At 41.1% G+C, this 20,497-nt stretch overlaps 2 protein-coding genes across 2 annotated transcripts in view; both read left to right on the top strand.

Moving 5' to 3' along the window:
- Window positions 1-2,611: 2,611 nt before the first annotated feature.
- On the top strand, window positions 2,612-11,402 carry LOC139752091 (UDP-glycosyltransferase UGT5-like). Its single transcript, XM_071667953.1, has 8 exons — window positions 2,612-2,706; window positions 3,392-3,572; window positions 4,184-4,444; window positions 5,140-5,373; window positions 5,531-5,695; window positions 7,100-7,322; window positions 9,647-9,866; window positions 10,997-11,402. The coding sequence occupies exons 2-8, from the start codon at window positions 3,393-3,395 to the stop codon at window positions 11,277-11,279; spliced, it is 1,566 nt and encodes a 521-aa protein (XP_071524054.1). The 5' UTR covers window positions 2,612-2,706; window position 3,392; the 3' UTR covers window positions 11,280-11,402.
- A 5,462-nt stretch (window positions 11,403-16,864) lies between these two features.
- The window catches only part of LOC139752264 (alpha-1-inhibitor 3-like), a 66,560-nt gene continuing 62,927 nt past the window's right edge, over window positions 16,865-20,497 (top strand). Inside the window, exons 1-2 of the mRNA XM_071668295.1 lie at window positions 16,865-16,982; window positions 18,582-18,770. Coding sequence (XP_071524396.1) covers window positions 16,865-16,982; window positions 18,582-18,770 — 307 coding nt within the window. The remainder of the gene's footprint in view (window positions 16,983-18,581; window positions 18,771-20,497) is intronic.

Here is a 20,497-nt window from a genome sequence, read left to right as displayed (position 1 = left end):
TTCACTGCTGAATATTCCTATATCAACATCCATACACATGCACATGCCAACGCGATGCTAGAGCGTGTGGCTGGAGTGTTATGTTTTGGCCTGTGTTCTGGTTGTTGAGTTTTGGTGTCTTGATGATTAGCGGTTCGGCGATGTGTAGGTGTCTTGTGTGTGTCTTGTTCACGGCGTAGTATCCATGTAGAATTGACAATCGTCTCTCATGTGAGGGCAGTGTTAGGCATCTTGGTGACATGTAATTTCGTGTAGCCTTCTTGTAGGTGTAGGGTGAGTCTTCTGGATCGTGTACAGGTTATCCTTCCTACGTAGGTCATGTTATGAAGGAGGTTGCAAGTCTCCTTGTTGATATTTGAATTTATTAGCTACGTTGGATTGTTGGGATGTGTCTTGTATCTTGTATAGTTCCTTGCTCATGATGAGGTTCGTTCTTTTGTTTCTTGAGAGGAGGACTAGCTTGACATTGCTATCTTGTGCTGTCTGGTCTCCAGAAACATCAATCACACAAGACTGCTAGTAGTTGGATGAAGCTGGGTAATACCAGTGGGCGGACGTGAATGTACCACTGCACGCTCATTGGTTGTAACGCAGTGATGGAGGTTGTAGCAGTAGTAGCCTCAAAAGTCAGTAACGAGAACGCGGACGAAGACAGACTACTAAAGATACACGCCCTAAGATGGCGTTTTAGCCGTTATTTTTTTTTGCAGCGCTACATGCACGTCCGCCTACTGGTATCAACGAGCCTTACCCAGCTACTCTCGCTTTCGTTTTGAAACTCTAGATGGAAGATGAGGCAATTGTACCTTCTCTCCGGATGCGTCGTGATGAAGTAGCGTTAAAGTGTGGTATTCAGATGACCAAGAGAAGACACACATCTTCACGCTCGCCGCTTCGCCTAACAGTACGAACAGTTCGTCGACACAAGCGTCACGCCCCTGGCTATCAGATGACACTTCCTCAATGAGAATTCTGGTCTAAAAAAGCAAGAAGTGGACATGCTGGTTAGGAATGATATGAAACGAGATATTAGACAACTTGAAGATCTTAAAACGAATCAAATATGTACATAAATATATATATATATATATATATATATATATATATATATATATATATATATATATATATATATATATATATGTATATATATATATATATATACATATATATATATATATATATATATATATATATATATATATATATATATATATATATATATATATATATATATATATATATATATATATATATATTTGTTTATGGATGGGGTTGTTAGGGAGGTGAATGCAAGAGTTTTGGAAAGAGGGGCAAGTATGAAGTCTTTTGGGGATGAGAGAGCTTGGGAAGTGAGTCAGTTGTTGTTCGCTGATGATACAGCGCTGGTGGCTGATTCATGTGAGAAACTGCAGAAGCTGGTGACTGAGTTTGGTAAAGTGTGTGAAAGAAGAAAGTTAAGAGTAAATGTGAATAAGAGCAAGGTTATTAGGTACAGTAGGGTTGAGGGTCAATTCAATTGGGAGGTGAGTTGGAATGGAGAAAAACTGGAGGAAGTGAAGTGTTTTAGATATCTGGGAGTGGATCTGGCAGCGGATGGAACCATGGAAGCGGAAGTGGATCATAGGGTGGGGGAGGGGGCGAAAATTCTGGGAGCCTTGAAGAATGTGTGGAAGTCGAGAACATTATCTCGGAAAGCAAAAATGGGTATGTTTGAAGGAATAGTGGTTCCAACAATGTTGTATGGTTGCGAGGCGTGGACTATGGATAGAGTTGTGCGCAGGAGGATGGATGTGCTGGAAATGAGATGTTTGAGGACAATGTGTGGTGTGAGGTGGTTTGATCGAGTAACGTAAGGGTAAGAGAGATGTGTGGAAATAAAAAGAGCGTGGTTGAGAGAGCAGAAAAGGGTGTTTTGAAATGGTTTGGGCACATGGAGAGAATGAGTGAGGAAAGATTGACCAAGAGGATATATGTGTCGGAGGTGGAGGGAACGAGGAGAAGAGGGAGACCAAATTGGAGGTGGAAAGATGGAGTGAAAAGGATTTTGTGTGATCGGGGCCTGAACATGCAGGAGGGTGAAAGGAGGGCAAGGAATAGAGTGAATTGGAGCGATGTGGTATACAGGGGTTGACGTGCTGTCAGTGGATTGAATCAAGGCATGTGAAGCGTCTGGGGTGAACCATGGAAAGCTGTGTAGGTGTGTATATTTGCGTGTATGGACGTGTGTATGTACATGTGTATGGGGGGGTTGGGCCATTTCTTTCGTCTGTTTCCTTGCGCTACCTCGCAAACGCGGGAGACAGCGACAAAAAAAAAAAAAAAAAAAAAAAAAAAAAAAAATATATATATATATATATATATATATATATATATATATATATATATATATATATATATATATATATATATATATATATATATAATGGGACCCCGTGATGTCGGGGTTAGTGTTACCGACCATGAGTCACAATCATTCCCCTACGTAGCATTCTCGATGTCTGAAGATGTCATGTGGTCACCTCTGGTATGGAGCCTATCACACAATCGGCCGCTGTATCAATTCACGGTTAAGATTTAAGAGATAAGCGAGATAAACTGACGAAGGAGAGCCAGTTGTCACTCTGACGTTGTGTGCTGAAGTTTACGACTTTTGATCTAGTTTGATCGTGTTTCATTCTGGCGACCAAGACGCCAAAGAACAAGGTAGGCCATCAACGTAATGAGGTATAGAATAGGAAATTTTCCCACACTCATCATTTCTTATCATTTGTCCTTCCTGAATGCATATAACACATAGGTAACTGTGCCTTCTCTCAGGAGAGCCAATCACAGATTGTGTGTAGTATGAGAAATCATATCTATTCTTTTTCCTTTTGTTAAAGAAATAAAGAAAATGAAAATCCAAGTCTGATTACAAAAGAAATGTATAGACAGCAGAACTGTGTATATGAAACGTATTCATTTTTAAAGGACAATAGAATTACGCTCAGGAGTGGGTCAAGGTAACGTGTTGTCACCCACATTATGCAAATAAATTATCAGACCATTTCACCTTTCACTCCTCACTATTCGGACATCGACGAATCTCAAGTCTTCGCTCATTGGGTGAATGAGGACGAGTTCGACGATTTTACAAATGGAAAATTATGTTAAAGTGGAGATCCACAACTCACTCAACCTACATCAGTTACTGTAATCCACACATCTATCTCCAGCCTATGCATTTCACGTAGTCTCTTCGAAGGAAAGCTCCTGTAACGGTAGATGAAAAAACCCCACTTATGTTCACTCACCGCGCTAATCTCCACACACACACACACACACACACACACACACACACGAATCAATCTAAACGACATATACATTTCTTGACATGTATCCTTTACAGGATGACTATCAAGGCTTGGGTGGTAGTGTTGGCGGTCCTAGGTGGCATTGGTTGCGTCCTAGGGTCCTTACCTCCCCCTCAGAAGTCCTACAAGATCCTCATGTTGCTGCCGATGTCGAGCAAAAGCCACAGGGACCTTTTCCTCCCCCTTGCTGAGGCTCTAGCCGACAGGGGTCACAAGGTTAGCAAATGCATGGCACTGCTGGAGAAAAAAAGATACAATAACTTTCAAATTAACATTTATACAGAATCTTGTAACTTTTTATAGAAAGAGTTAGGGTTACTTTATTCTATATTCGTATATAAAGTTTAGGATTTCTCGTCAGGTACCTTGTGATTGATTCAATTCTCTGTATGTTTGAAATTTATAAGTTCCCAGTTCTCTTATGTGTCTCGATATTCTGTGATACTTGACTTAGGACCTGTGTTGCATTTAACATACCTACAGCCCAGCTTTGTACACCACTACCGTCTCATAAGTTCAGGGGGTCATCCTCCAAATGGTTATTCATCAAGGGAATCGTGCAATAACAGGCATACATATGCACTTGAGAAGTTGAATCATTGAGATAGAACCACAGCAAAGAATTGACATAAATGGTCTTCTAGCAGATGGATTATTCACATAACATTGTCAGTAAATACATCTCGACATCTGAACCATTGGTTGATTAAACCATTGTAGTACATGTTGCTTCATGAGTATAGTGTGTCCCCCTGACGCTCACGAAGCAAATTATTTTCACCGAGAAGGTATTTCAGAATCAGACTTTTCCAGACCGTCTTCCGCAGGTGGTGATGCTGGTTAACCATGCGCCATCTGTCCGTCACAAAAATATATTCGAGATGAACCACGGTCTGCCAAACGTCTTGGGGAACGGCACCAACGCCTTCAGGAGAAGGAGGACGACCTTGCTCCTCCGGAGATTCTCACACTACCGGGACACCCTTACGTCTATAGCTCGCACGATCTACAAAGTACCCGATGTGCGAAAGCTGTACGAGAGGAGGAAAGACTTCGATGTGGTCTTCACGGAGATGATGGCTAATGAGGTGCTGTATGGATAGTCTTCTGTTGATCTCTCTCTCTCTCTCTCTCTCTCTCTCTCTCTCTCTCTCTCTCTCTCTCTCTCTCTCTCTCTCTCTCTCTCTCTCTCTCTCTCTCTCTCTCTCTCTCTCTCTCTCTCTCTCTCTCTCTCTCTCTCTCTCTCTCTCTCTCTCTCTCTCTCTCCTATTAGCCAGGCCCATAGCATAGCGGTAGCATTAACGCCTCTTGCACAGGGATTCTGGGTTCGATCCTGGCTGTTAGAGATTTGTATGTTCTATGAAGGTGCTTGCTCCTATGCACTTTGTTCGTATATATATATATATATATATATATATATATATATATATATATATATATATATATATATATATATGTGTGTGTGTGTGTGTGTGTGTGTGTGTGTGTGTGTGTGTGTGTGTGTGAGTAGAACTTTACATCACCACGTCTCTAATTTTGACATCCTTTTTGGAAATGCATCACTTTCTGCCAATGCACAAGCGACGCTTGCTTTCCATTCCCCTGGTGTTATTTAGGTTACTTATGATTCCCATTTCAGTTATACATTATGAAAAACATTTCAGTTACTGACTTAAATTCTCTTCGCGTAGATTCCTACCATGTATCATAGTCACGTAGAAATCATTTGAGTACACAGGCTCCCTCATTACTACCTAAGACTCAGTCTGTCCTCTCCCAGCAGATGATGTACCCCTTCGTTCATGAAGTTCCCTTCATTACCTTGTGCACTATTACGCTGAGTGCGCAACACACCGCCGTCCTAGGGAACCCCCTCAGCCCAGCCTACGCCCCAAACATTCTCGTGGACTTTCCGCGACCCCTGACCTTCGCCAACAGAATAGCCAACCTCGTCCTACAAGTCGGTTTTGCCATCTACTGGCGATTCTGGGGGATCCTTCCTTACGTTCAAGAGGAGGTAACAATGTCTTGTTCAGCGACTACGTCACCTTTCATGTCTTAGCCTATGTTGATAGACATTTCGCCATATAAATCGTATGATAGGCAACAGAAAACGATTTAGGGTTTCATGAATTAGATGATCATTTTCACATTTTCCTGATGTGTTGCCCCAGATCACGGCTCAGTTCCCAGATCTGCCGTCGCTGTTAGAGTTGGAGCGCAACCAGAGTCTGTCTCTCATCAACACCCACTTCAGTTTGGGCATGTCCTTGCCTCTCTTGCCCTCCCAGGTGGAGGTGGGAGGCATGCACTGCCGCCCGGGGAAGCCCCTGTCTCAGGTGAGTTGACCTCCTTTCTCCTTTGCTCCTCCATCCTAAGCGTCTGACCCAACATGATAATAAGAATTTTGATCATGAGCTGTAAACCTAGAGTTGATAGGAATATCACAGTCATACTTTTGAATTCCATACATGATTATGTTATTCTTTTCATCAAATTGGCATGTTGAATGCGCTAAATAACTTATCAGAACATGCGCAAACTGTCTGTACAGTAATATAATGTGTCGACGGGATCATCTTTAGGAAAGTCCAACTTAGCCAAAACTTTATCGATCTTATTAATATAGGGTTACAGCAGAGGCAAGAATTCTTGTCCCTATTATTGATACATGCATTACTGACATGACACGTAATACAAACTATAACGTTAGATAATGAAGTCGTTAAGATGCGCTTTCGTAGAGTAACGGGTATCACATTAACTCACTGTAGGTGTTCACAGCTCTCATATTTACCAATGATGTTCTGGAAAAAGACGTCTGATCTTTAGCAGCACCTCCCTCTGCAGCGTATACCGACAAATATGATTCACTTCAGGAGAGTATGGACGTCTGGTGGATTTGAGAGGTAGTCTGTAGAATTCTAGGCTCACCACATGACCGTAAGCCCATTCAGCATTGGTAGATAACCCCTGTGGAGATGAGTAGACTGAGGTTTTGCCTCCCCTTGTCCTATGGACAATCATTTCTGTACAGTGTTTATACCGGAAAAGACCCTATTCACGGGAATGACAAAGGCCTTGATACGTTGAAAGGAGTACATTCTGGCCATACAATCATCATAATTGCGCGTGGGATCTATCATGAGCAAGGGAGGGTCATTGCATCGCCAGCCAAACTAGGGTCATGTCGTTCGTGCTTAAAGCGAGGATACAAGTTAAGATCAGGCGAGCGAGAACGGTTGTACCTCATCAGAGACAGTGGCACCTGATGGAATTATATTCCAAGTGTGTTCCAATACTTAACTTACATTTGCATCTTAAACGTGATCACTTCTCCGAAAAGTCTGATGTAAAATGAGATCCCCTTCTAAACTAAGCTCCCTGTCATGAAAACAACGTACGCATTCTCATACACTGTTGGTCAACGCAAGAGATCATTCACTTGCACGTCACATTGATTTCCATAACAAGAGTCACATATATCCCTTAGGTAAAGGAAAAAAACGCCTCATCCGTATCATATTTCATTTTAGTCTACGCTTTATCTGTATGTAAAATCTTTGACTATAGTGACTCGGTTTTTTATTTGAGAGAAAAAATTATGTATCTAAAAAAAAAAGTGGTGTTGCAGACAACGAATTAGACGCCACTGTAGTTCTGACTTACGCTTCGTAATGTCTTGTAATAGATGAAGGTGAATGCATTCTAAGACTCAATAGCCCAACACTGATCCTCAACAGAGCTTGAAGGAGTGGATAGAAGGCGCTGGTCCTGCAGGTGTGGTATACTTCAGCCTGTCAACCGTAGCCAAAGGTTCCTCCATGCCTACTCACTACCGAGATCTCTTCCTCAGCGCCTTCAGCCAGCTGGAGCAACGTGTCATCTGGGAGTTCGAGGTGGAGCTCGAAGAAGTTCCTGACAACGTCTTGATCGATAAGTGGCTGCCACAGCAAGACATCCTAGGTATGTTAGTCTTCTTCACCTATCTCACCAACCTAGGACAGGCCGCATCTTAAAACCTCATATCTCTCACCACAGAGCAGGATACCCTTACAATGTAGCGCCCTCCTAATTGCCCAGTCATTTCAATCGTCTGTCGACCATTACATATGAATATCCCTATTACACACAAATCTTCTTAATGCAATCTCTACCGGTTTGAAAAGAATATTCCGTATACCTATTCAATTCCTGTTGGTCTCAAGTGCTTGAACTTTTGATAACGTATCTTAGATGCAGGCGAACAACTCCACGCTGATTTGACTCGATTCTATAAGAAGATCTGTGACAATCAATTAGTTTTACATGTATAATGATATGACCAATTGACCATGTATTCCATGATTATTATCCATGATTCAGGTGGGTCATTAACTAGACGAGTCTGAAGAGATAAAAACAAGAATACTGACTTTTTTTTACGAACTTATGAATTAATCATTGACTAGGTACAAGAACACTGTTTGGCCAGCTATATTGCAGTCCGTCCACACCCATGTGATATTTTGGGTAAGATGATATGTAAACTTTATCTTAAACAAGTAGATTAATGATCTCTCCTTTCAAGCAGAGCTACCATTGCATTACCACTTATTTACCGTAAAATTGATTCCTGTGTGGTTTCTGTTAGATGCTGCCATTGTGATGAACACATTTTCCTACATATGTTAACTACAGTTCAAGTGGATGAATGAATTAGCAGCTTCATCAACACACAACTGTCCCTTACAACTAACACTTTTTGACGGTGTTGATCATCATCACGTGACTTTCACTTCCACTCTTTATAAACTCTAGTCACGAAAGTTATGATGTGCGAAGAACATTAAATTTTGCTCAATATTCTTAAATATATATATATATATATATATATATATATATATATATATATATATATATATATATATATATATATATATATATATATATATATATATATATATATATATGAGGATAGTAATCTATAGAATTCATAGTACAATCGGAATAGGTTTAGTAAAATCGTGGTTTTGGAAATTCGCTTTTTCCTGCACTTGCTCACATTTATGATACGACGACCGAACTAAACTATACACTGCCTCGTCGATAGATAGCATCAAGAGAGAAATAGATATAATCGCTTAGAGCACAAATGTATATGATATATCTCTTTGATCATGTGACCGGAACGACTCAACCCATCACTCTGGCAGACAGGATGTAATTGTGATATGTTACATAACTCGAGGGTGGACGTAGTCCGTGGGAACAGAGTGTGTTGCCGGGCGGATGTGAAGCACACAGTGTCCCGTACTGGTGGCGTGGTGTATGATGGTGGGCGGTGGGTGAGGAAAATTACCCCTCTGTTACCCTCAGGGAAAAAAAAAAAAAAGGTAAAAGCTAAACCGGGAGGGAAATTGCATCAATGAAACGTTGCCTGTGTATACATTGTAACTTCGAGTGACGTTTATGTTTTCTTAGAGACATTATCTTTAAGGTTTTTTTGTTTTCCGTTTACTTAGTTATTGTCTCTATATCATCATCTTTCGCTACCTTTCTCTTGCTTCTCTACCTCTGCCTCTTTCTCTGTATAGACGAGCTGAGGTATCATTTATAATCTTCTTTCCCTATCCTATCCTCGGGAGCGAATGGGATGATCGACTCACACACTGACTCTCAAGCTATGAACAGACCTACCCAATGCCTCAGCCATTGTCTCTGTGTCTTTGAGTCTTTGACAAAATAACGAGAGTCATCTGTTAATGTGTTTCCCACCCACTCGATATTTCTCATCCTTCACTTCATGAAGGACTATGTGGAATGATATGGAACATGACTAGTTATATGTGTTATTTGTGTCAGGCGAAGAACTGTAGACGATACAGCACAATTACACAAGTGATCCAGCTCTCCTAAGTCTCTTTTTTCACCACCCACTATCACCGCACCACAAACATAATCTATACATTTGACACATACCATTATGTATTATTGATAATCTTGTCCTGATGGTGCATCACCTTCATTGCCGTACTATAACTGTCGTTATTTCAACAATGCTATCTCCATAAATAGGCGTCACAAAATGAACTAGTAATCCTGGGTCGCTGGTTGTTATACCCAACAAATTAATGAATGAATGAACCAGTGAAAGACTACTCCCAAATCTTTGTCTCACAAAGTGAACCAGTGACACTTAGCACGAACACATCCTTAATGATATTCTCAAGACGTGTGTATCACTATGTAAAGCAAAACATCTATCGACTGGCTTGACCATACCATAAACCATATACCTCCACCTCCAGCCGACCCTGGGGTCAAAGTCTTCATCACCCACGAGGATCTGCTGAGTAGCCAAGAGGCTATATACCACACCACGCCCGTCCTGGTTCTTCCCATCACCGCCGACCAGCCCAAGACGGCCATAAGCATGCAGGACTCAGGCTTTGGGCTGGCGTTAGCATGGGAGGAGCTCACGGTGGAGAGGATTGTCGATTCCATCAAGGAAATCATCAACAACCCAAAGTAAGAGTCATTATCGAATAAGGTGCAGCCATCTAGTTTATGCATATAACCACGACGAATATGAAACACGATAGGTTTCATTTTCCTTGTGGTTATATATATATATATATATATATATATATATATATATATATATATATATATATATATATATATATATATATATATATATACATATATATATATATATATATATATATATATATATATATATATATATATATATATATATATATATCATTTTCCATGTTTCGCGAGGTAAATCAACAAGATTCGTTCTAAGCTTTGCCTTCTTGTTTTCACTGAAGATGTGTAAAAGTTTACACTAATCTTCATATAGATATATTTTTGATTTGGCACTTCTCTTGATTTTTGATTCTAACAGCGCTTTTAGCAATTTTTTCCATCTCGGTTAGCTGTTCCACTTGTTCACATCCCTTCTCCTGAAGGAATAGTTCTTTACATCCTTCATTGTAATTTTCCTGCCCAACTTTCAGATATAATATCATAAGCTAGTCTTTTCACTTCTAAAATGAATGAAGTAGACTTATGAAAGCTGGTGAAGTTGTATTAACATGCAGTGCAGTCTTCGCCATTCATTCAATTTTCTTTTTCTTCTCGAGAGATGGTATCTAGACGAGCTATCCATCTTATAAGAAAACTCCATTTTCTGATGCTGTAAACCCACCCATTCTCTAGGATTATTCTATGTGGAACTACAGATTGTGGCAATCAAAGATTATGGCTAGTGAAAACTGTATATTTTTGTTGCCGCTTTTCAGTAAATGATAAGTGAGGGGGAGGGTTTAGAATTTCTAAACTTAGGTGATATCATTTTTCCCTCAAAACGTATAACTGGAACATTATGCACTCATTTCTTTCACTAGACTATGTAAAGAAACGTTGTTCAGTTTATTATGAATATGAGGATAGATTCATAACCTTGAATCATATGTAGTATAATTTCTGCAAGTATACCATAACGTTTATGGACAAGCATACCTCAATAGGTTTAGTATAAGCTCATAACGTGTGAAATAAGGGATCGGAATTCCATACCTCGTAACGTTTCACAATGCTTCATTTAACTCCCCTTCGACACTGACGTATACCCCTACTGTGTTTCAAAGGTACACCATGAAGGTGCAGGAGGCTTCAAGGATATTCCGTGACCAACCTGAGCCGCCCCTGGAACGCGCAGTGTTCTGGACAGAGTACGTCATCCGTCACCGAGGTGCGCCGATCCTCAGGTCCCCTGCCGCTGAGCTCTCCTGGGTGGAGTTCCTCATGCTGGATGTCCTAGCGATTTCATCCTTCGTCGTCTTCGTCGCCTTCTACATACTGTGTCATCTTCTGAGAGTCCTCTGCGGCAGAGCGTTTAGTGACGGGAGGGAGAAAGTAAAACTGGAATGACAATGTCGATGGTGAGACAGACAAGGAAAAAGCTGGCTTTTCAGACGTCTGAAATGTATTACTTTCCACAGAGATAAATGTATGATGCAAGATCCTTAGTGTAGTAAATGTTCCTGTACTTTCTCATTTCATTTCCTTTAGTCTTTCCTCATAAAGACATGTAGGTATTGCAATTATGTCTTGATACATATAACAGGCTATGAGATTAATGACTGAATTTGGAAGCTGAAACTGAGTTAAAAGATATCGAATAAGCATAAGGTTGTGAACCCCAGAAGTGCAGATTATATGGTATGCTGAAAATCTAAAACAATACGGATTTACCAGTCATGTTCTATAATTGCTACGATAATTGCTGTAACAGGAAAATGACAAATATATCTTATCACACCAACACTAAATTGCAGGCATGCCATTCAAAAGTGAAATATTGTAATCTGAATAAAGGAAAGGAAATACTTTAATTCTTAGGATATCATAATGAATAAGAACTTCAGCCCTAAAGATAAAAAGCAATCAATGTTCACACACATCAGGACAACAAGCATAGCCTCCTATATAATCTGGTCGACCTTCAGACACACACACACACACACACACACACACACACACACACACAAACACAGCATTAGTGCCCCAAAAGGCGCACCTCAGAAGGGGGCTGTGATTGACAAGGACTCATGACAAGCAAGAACATAGTGATTCTTTGCATGCACACACGTCTCTCTATATCATAAGCTCAGTGCTTTGGTATGTTTTCCATCCCTGCGTAGACAGACGCCTCATCTGGATGATGATTAAAATAAAAAAATACATGCTTGATGATGATATGGTGGTCAGTAATGAGTCTTACAACCACAGTGATAAATGTAACGTGCTGACTGGTTAGTTATCGCTCGATAAAGTAAACTATTCCTACCGGTCGAACCCTGGGAGTGAATGTGTGTCCTGCTGTGCATCAGTCAGGCTTTAGTCTCACAGTCCTCTCCAGATGTCAAAGCAGGCGTGACCTGCGAAGGAGGCGTGACCTGCGAAGGAGGAAGTAGAAATAACGACCGAGTTGGTTATCAGATATCGCATTTTCTGCCCCGTAAAATGTAAGAGAGAAGAAAAAGGAATCGAGACTCTGGAATGAAATGTCCCTCACACACCATTAGGGCAGAAGCCTCACGTGTGAGACAAGTCTGCGACAAATGAGGCTTGGCATCTTACCTCTCGAAGGCTAAAGGAAATACGACATAGAAAACTGACAAAATGAAATTGGAAACATGAAGAATTTACTTCTAGATAAGCCCAGACCTTTTTGAAATGGCCTCCATGTTCTTTAAAGATGGATTACTTCAAGATACACTTAAAAACATTTCATAGTCCAGATACTTAAAAAAGTAAGAAGCTATCTTGATAACTTCTCAGAATATATGCCATTAGAAGGAACCTTTTCGACCGATTTGCTCTAGTGCAAACTTTAGAGCAATGATATCAGTATCAGTGGCTGAAGCTAATGAAAATGATAACAAATGATACGAAGAGTGACCACAGACAGTTCTAATTTTTACTCTGGAAATCCTGGAATTTGTGGACTGACTGAAGCATAGATACGGAATAACAATCTCCTTTATTCAACCAGAAAAAAAAAGTCAGTGTGAAGAATCAGGAACAAGGTAAGTTTATGCAGATCTTTTGTTTTCTTCATTGATATGTATATATATACATACAAATATATATATATATATATATATATATATATATATATATATATATATATATATATATATATATATATATATATATATATATCATCCCTGGGGATAGGGGAGAAAGAATGCTTCCTATGTATTCCCTGCGTGTCGTAAAAGGCGACTCGAAAAGATGAGGGAGCGGGGGGCTGGAAATCCTCCCCTACAGTTTTTGATTTTTCAAAAGAAGGAACAGAGAATGGAGCCAAGTGAGGATATTCCCTTTAAGGCTCAGTCCTCTGTTCTTAACGCTACCTCGCTAACGCGGGAGATGGCGAATATGAATGAAAAAAAGAAAGAATGAGAGAGAGAGAGAGAGAGAGAGAGAGAGAGAGAGAGAGAGAGAGAGAGAGAGAGAGAGAGAGACCTCTGTACATCAAGACGCCCAGGGCACTATGAGAATCTTCTCTCCCTATGGTTCCCATACATAAACCCGTTGTCGACGAAAATGTTCTCTCATATAATAAGATAACATCGAAATATGACACCCCCTCAACCACCACCACAACAACGGTGGCTTTTGCTCTCTCTCTCTCTCTCTCTCTCTCTCTCTCTCTCTCTCTCTCTCTCTCTCTCTCTCTCTCTCTCTCTCTCTCTCTCTCTCTCTCTCTCTCTCTCTCTCTCGCGAATGGCTGACTGGCTACCACCACTCAGTCCCCACACACAACTAGCTTACCTTAGTCCAGCCCTTCTGGGAGTCAAGTTGCGTCTACTTCTGCGTTATATAGAATAATGGAAGACACATATATGGCGCTCCTGGTCTGCAGTCGTGACGCTGATCATATACATACACGTCCAATGGCAATAAGGAACTTCCGCTTAATTGCTCGGTTGTTTGGGCCATTAAGGTTGGGTTATGAAGGCTGCTACTACCAAGATACGTCCAACAAGCGAAGAATCTTTCACGTCTCCTTCAGGTGTTGAAGATAAATCTATGATGTGGACTTTTTACTATATACTTGTGGCCCATGAGATTTATCACCCATAGTATAGTTGTGTAGGTTGTGTTATACCGTCACGGTAACCACATCCTAGCTTTCGTTGGCGCTTCTTTAATAGTATTACTATAAAAAAGATCGTTTTATACCGCGTTCCAAAAATTCTTTGTTATTTCTTACCCTGAGCTAAGCAGCCAGAGGAGGATATGCAAAAACCTTATTAAAAAAAAAAACGATTTAAGATATTTTCTAAGTTGACGTCGAGGTATTGATATACTGCCAAACGGGTTAAACAAGCAATTAGTCTTTTAATTCTTATTCAAAACACTGTAAATCTCATTCTCATCTTAGATCCAAAGTGAGTAAAACTTACATCTTACAAAAGGAAACCTTGAAAATAAAAGAATGCTGAAAGCGAACATTTATAAAACTTAAAACTCATGTAACTGTTTGCTACATAGCTTGGCTATGCTGACTCATGGATTGTCATTATGAGGATGTTTATTCTTCTGGTCTCAGATCTTTCTCATTCCCTTACTTTACCAGGACAGGATAGAAATAGCCTGAAAGATTCACGAGTTTTCTGATCTCTCGCAAGTCCATGAGAGATAAACCACTAATGCACAACACAAATTCAAGCTTGTTCATGATCCCTAATGAGACTGATTTACATCATATATATATATATATATATATATATATATATATATATATATATATATATATATATATATATATATATATATATATATATATATATATATATATATATATATATATATGATGTAAATCAGTCTCATTAGGGATCATGAACAAGCTTGAATTTGTGTTGTGCATTAGTGGTTTATCTCTCATGGACTTGCGAGAGATCAGAAAACTCGTGAATCTTTCAGGCTATTTCTATCCTGTCCTGGTAAAGTAAGGGAATGAGAAAGATCTGAGACCAGAAGAATAAACATCCTCATAATGACAATCCATGAGTCAGCATAGCCAAGCTATGTAGCAAACAGTTACATGAGTTTTAAGTTTTATAAATGTTCGCTTTCAGCATTCTTTTATTTTCAATTTGTTTATGGATGGGGTTGTAAGGGAGGTAAATGCAAGAGTCCTGGAAAGAGGGGCAAGTATGAAGTCTGTTGGGGATGAGAGAGCTTGGGAAGTGAGTCAATTGTTGTTCGCTGATGATACAGCGCTGGTGGCTGATTCATGTGAGAAACTGCAGAAGCTGGTGACTGAGTTTGGTAAAGTGTGTGGAAGAAGAAAGTTGAGAGTAAATGTGAATAAGAGCAAGGTTATTAGGTACAGTAGGGGTGAGGGTCAAGTCAATTGGGAGGTGAGTTTGAATGGAGAAAAACTGGAGGAAGTGAAGTGTTGTAGATATCTGGGAGTGGATCTGTCAGCGGATGGAACCATGGAAGCGGAAGTGGATCATAGGGTGGGGGAGGGGGCGAAAATTTTGGGAGCCTTGAAAAATGTGTGGAAGTCGAGAACATTATCTCGGAAAGCAAAAATGGGTATGTTTGAGGGAATAGTGGTTCCAACAATGCTGTATGGTTGCGAGGCGTGGGCTATGGATAGAGATGTGCGCAGGAGGATGGATGTGCTGGAAATGAGATGTTTGAGGACAATGTGTGGTGTGAGGTGGTTTGATCGAGTAAGTAACGTAAGGGTAAGAGAGATGTGTGGAAATAAAAAGAGCGTGGTCGAGAGAGCAGAAGAGGGTGTTTTGAAATGGTTTGGGCACATGGAGAGAATGAGTGAGGAGAGATTGACCAAGAGGATATATGTGTCGGAGGTGGAGGGAACGAGGAGAAGAGGGAGACCAAATTGGAGGTGGAAAGATGGAGTGAAAAAGATTTTGTGTGATCGGGGCCTGAACATGCAGGAGGGTGAAAGGAGGGCAAGAAATAGAGTGAATTGGAGTCATGTGGTATACAGGGGTTGACGTGCTGTCAGTGGATTGAAGCAAGGCATGTGAAGCGTCTGGGGTAAACCATGGAAAGCTGTGTAGGTATGTATATTTGCGTGTGTGGACGTGTGTATGTACATGTGTATGGGGGGGGGGTTGGGCCATTTCTTTCGTCTGTTTCCTTGCGCTACCTCGCAAACGCGGGAGACAGCGACAAAGTATAAAAAAAAAAAAAAAAAAAAAATATATATATATATATATATACTACACTTTCATGATATACAAAAACAGGCAACACCAGATGGTGCTGCGGTAGAGCAGATAACCTCGGCCACACCTCCTCCAGTTGAATCCAAGTGTACTCAAGGCTTGACGCCTGCAGAGTGAGCACAAGCTTCACCCAGCCACACATCGGCAACAACATGTGTCTGGCCGCTGAAATCTTAGCACCGTGATGGTGAGGAATGCCATGTAACACTACCTTGCGACTCATGTGGTGATGTAGGAACGGACGCCACCGTGCGAACAATGGGGTTTGCTGAGTTTGTTGCTGGGCAGAGACCAAGGGTGACTTATATCCCCCCATACGTATGATAGTAGAAGGAACACTATAGCATCAAGTAGCCTGTGGTAGAAGTTTTGGGTACTGTTTAAGAACCTCTAGCTTTACAATGGGATGAGCATGTGAACCTATACGTAATTTGGAAAGGAAAACATCAAAAACAAAACCATGACTTGTTTTGTAAGTACACTCGAATTACAAATGAACAGATGAAGACCTATATATGTATACATAACATCTTTAAACCCTGAGCACCACGGTGCGACCCATAAGTATGAAAATGTCACCCCATGCGAATAGAAGTAGTACAAAAACCCTTGAGCACGACGATATCACCGCTTGTACACAATGGTACGACCCTTGAGCACGAATATATCTCCTCTTGAGCTCGATGATAGGAACCCTCGAGCACGACAAGATGACACCCTCCCTTCTGCACGATGGTGCGATCCTTAAGCACAAAGCACGAAGGTATTACTCGCACGGGACGGATGAAGGGCAAGGCCATCATACCCAAGGCTGGTGTCATTGTTCTCAAGGTTCGTAGCGGGAGTCAAGGTTATGAGTGTAACAGACCGAGGATACAATACCAATGACAAAGAGGAGTTTTGTGTCCCACTGAAATCCACTGCATGGTGCAACCGCATGACAAAAAGCATGATGATATCTGTCCATACGACCTAAGGAACTTTGGAAATCAATCAGTTGATGGATAAAGGGTTTATGGACGTCTTAGAGAGTCCGGATATTTGAGGGGTGGAACGGAACGAGAGCTTACATCATGAACCAACTGTATCAGGTCAATTGTAATCACTGGCAAAAAGCTTTTCAGGTCAATCACCTTCCCTTACGATGTGAGAAAGAAAGAAATGACATTTTCCAATTCCCTCTTACATTCCCAAAAAGACATGACAGATCCTAAGGTAAGAAGTAGATTTTTATTGTATACATAATGTCGTAACATGTTGCATTATCACTTTCTGAGAGGTTGAACAGCTGCAGATGTGGTTGAGTAATCGTGTTAGATGGCAGGAAAGCAGACAGCTTGATACCCTATTCGTCCATTAAGATATTTCATGAAATACTCAAAGTAACTTCCCGAGAGACGAAGGGAGAATTCTTGACGGGGTATAATGAACCTTCTGGACGTGAGGGATGACAGGAAGAAGCTACAGGTTCAGTTTCCCTTGTAAACGAATCGTCTATGTCTCTCCTCTGTATATACAGATGACCAGGATACACCCCAGGCGAGGTGTCAGTGCTGAAGATCAGTGATAAAGGCTGTGTAGGGTACGTCAGCGAGGATATGAACAATTCTGGGATCGCAAGCACCAGCTCTTTCCCTTAATGATTCCATGAAAGGATAACCTAATTCCCTGATAACAGTATTATAAAGATAACCAACATTTTGGGCAACCATTGTTAGAACTACTGTGATAGAGGCGAGTAGTCATATCTTCTGATGTTCCTGTCTCCTATTACCCACTGCTATGTCGAAAGCCGTGGAGGCAGGAAGCCAAACTTAGGAAACACATTAACCGCATCACTTGCAACAGAGAAGAATATTGCACACGCGCGCAGAGATCCAAAGCCCTGTGTTGCATCTTTGTGTGGGTGTGGCTCCTCACTCAACTGCTAATCTCAAACTTTTGGCGAGTAAATCTTCCAAGTTATTCTGTGAGAATAACCAAGCTATTGTTTGGAGTGCCGGGATCATAGGTATACATACGGAGTCTTTTTACAAGAAAAAGGTTTTACAACTCAGTGATATCACGATGCTGGGGCTGAACGCATACACATACCGTTGGTCACTATCATGGGTTTGTATGAATACACATACACATACCGTTGGTCATCTTAACAAACATACTTCAATGCTTTTCAGCTTATCCTGATCTTTCCAGCACTCTTTCTCAGACACCACCTCAAACCCCGTAGGAATCATAAAGTAAATAATAGTTAGATTTGATATTTCATCATTTGAAAAGACGAGAAAGGCCACATTCGTTCACACTCAGTCTCTAGCTGTCATGTATAATGCACCGAAACCACAGCTCCCTTTCCACATCCAGGCCCCCACAAAACTTTCCATGGTTTACCCCAGACGCTTCACCTACCAGAAGATAAAGAGTGGATAGAGGAGCACTGGTCTGGCAGGCGTGGTGTACTTCGGCCAGCCAACGGTGGCCAAGGGTACCTCCACGTCTACCCAGTACCGACGAGATCTCCTCGCCAGCACCTTCAGCCAGCTGGAGCAACGCGTCATCCGGAAATACGAAGCTAAGCTTGAAGAAGTTCTTGTGCGCGTCTTGATCGATGAATGGCTACAACAGCAAGACATCCTTGGTAGGTACGAGAGTTGTCTTATGTACGACATTTTCCTGATAACGATTTATGCTGTTAAAATCTGTATCTTTATTCCTATATTTTCTTTAGTTTTCATTACATTTGTAATGCACTCATGCAGGATTATATTACATTGCTTTATGAGCTGATGACAGCTCTAGTACTGATGAAACTTTTCACTCCCAGCCCACGACACAGAGGGTCTCTCCTATATGAATATGACTGACACTGAAATAGAAAGGAATACAACGGAATTCCAACGGCAACAGACCCTGGGTCCCTTCGAGGCTGTCTGTGATAGCTGAACGTGTCAGAAATTCACAAATTAGTGTCGTGAAAGTTGGAAGACATACAGAGAATTCAAAGAGAATAATCTGCAAACTGTCAATGTGGCTAAGGAGGTGCAAAGAACGTAATTCTATCATTATCTTTCAATGCCTTCTTGATCGGTATCTGTTGAGTCAAAGGACGGCACTCGGGATTCGAAGATATAGAGGCCATGGTTCCCCTTGCCATAGAATTGTGGTGGATAGTACAACCAGAGGCGGTCCCTCCCCGTCAGTCGTGGGTTGCATTGGTCAGCTTGGGGCTGATCTTATAGAAACCCTATCTTCTGAACTGTTCATTTCATCACCTTTCCCCGTAGATACCATTAGCCGACGGACCATACGCGATACAGTATCATAACCTCACAATCCCTGGACGACTAAACCATCGCCAACAGACACTAAACACCACCTCTTACACCATAACTGCCATTGCACCGACACAATAGTCAACTTTCACCCACCATCAACCTCCAGCTAGATTCCGGAGCGTAGCTCTTTATCACCCACGGGGGTCTGTCTGCTAAGTTGTCGAGAGGCAATATGCCGCGCTTCTCCTCTCTTGCTCATTCCCATCAGAGCCAGTCGGCCCAAAAAGGCCACCCGATGCATGCAGGACTGGGGGGGCGGGCGCCTCGGCTTGGTCCTGGCGTGGGAGGAAGTGACTGTTGACCTTATCGTCAACTCCATCAGAGAAATTTTCAGCCCTCCAAGGTAGGATGTGTCGTAGGTGGTTTTGAGAGTGACTTTCACCTCACTCTCTGTCCATCATGTATCTTTTTTTATCTATTTGGTGGTCTAATTTCACCTCTGATTTTCAAGCTCATGTCAGTTTGCTGATCGAGGTATATCTCATGTATTTATGTCTACCGTTCGATCCTGTTCAAAATGATGGACGCCTGATTCCATGTCCTCATGAGTTCGGAAAGACTTTGTACGGTGAACATTTAACCATTTAGATTAAATGTCAAAACTAGGTAAACAAACAATACTCTTCATACTCTGTCATCTCTATTTATATAACATGCAATCGACGGATGGTAGAAAACTGGGTCTTGGAACACTTTAAACATAAACAGACGTAAGGTGTAGAATATTGCTTGTTAAAGCAAAAAGACGAAAGATTTTCTTTGCAAGTCATTGTTTTAAATTAGATTATTAAGACAATGTGTGGAGTTGCCGACCTGCTTGCTGGAGTGTATGTACATGTGATGTCGCTGGATTTGTAACCGTGATGATATGCGAGTGAATGAATACATATCAATGTTTATATTACGACAATATCATTATCTTTATCATTATCAATATCGTTGTTGTTGTCACTATTACTGTCACCATTACCAGTGCTATTATCGTATTCACTGACATTAGAATTAAAATCCTGTAGCCACCACAGGAACA

This window comes from Panulirus ornatus, chromosome 12, assembly GCF_036320965.1.
Source record: "Panulirus ornatus isolate Po-2019 chromosome 12, ASM3632096v1, whole genome shotgun sequence".
NCBI classification, from domain to species: Eukaryota; Metazoa; Arthropoda; class Malacostraca; order Decapoda; family Palinuridae; genus Panulirus; species Panulirus ornatus.
The sequence above is the reverse complement of the archived record's forward strand: the minus strand, read 5'-3'. Positions and strand labels throughout refer to the sequence as shown.

Excerpts from the sequence above, each read along its gene's own strand:
- LOC139752091 (XM_071667953.1), top strand. The coding sequence starts at position 3,393 with ATGACTATCAAGGCTTGGGTGGTAGTGTTGGCGGTCCTAGGTGGCATT. Across the intron at positions 5,696-7,099 it reads CGGGGAAGCCCCTGTCTCAG|AGCTTGAAGGAGTGGATAGA; the intron begins GTGAGTTGACCT and ends GATCCTCAACAG. Across the intron at positions 9,867-10,996 it reads GAAATCATCAACAACCCAAA|GTACACCATGAAGGTGCAGG; the intron begins GTAAGAGTCATT and ends TGTGTTTCAAAG.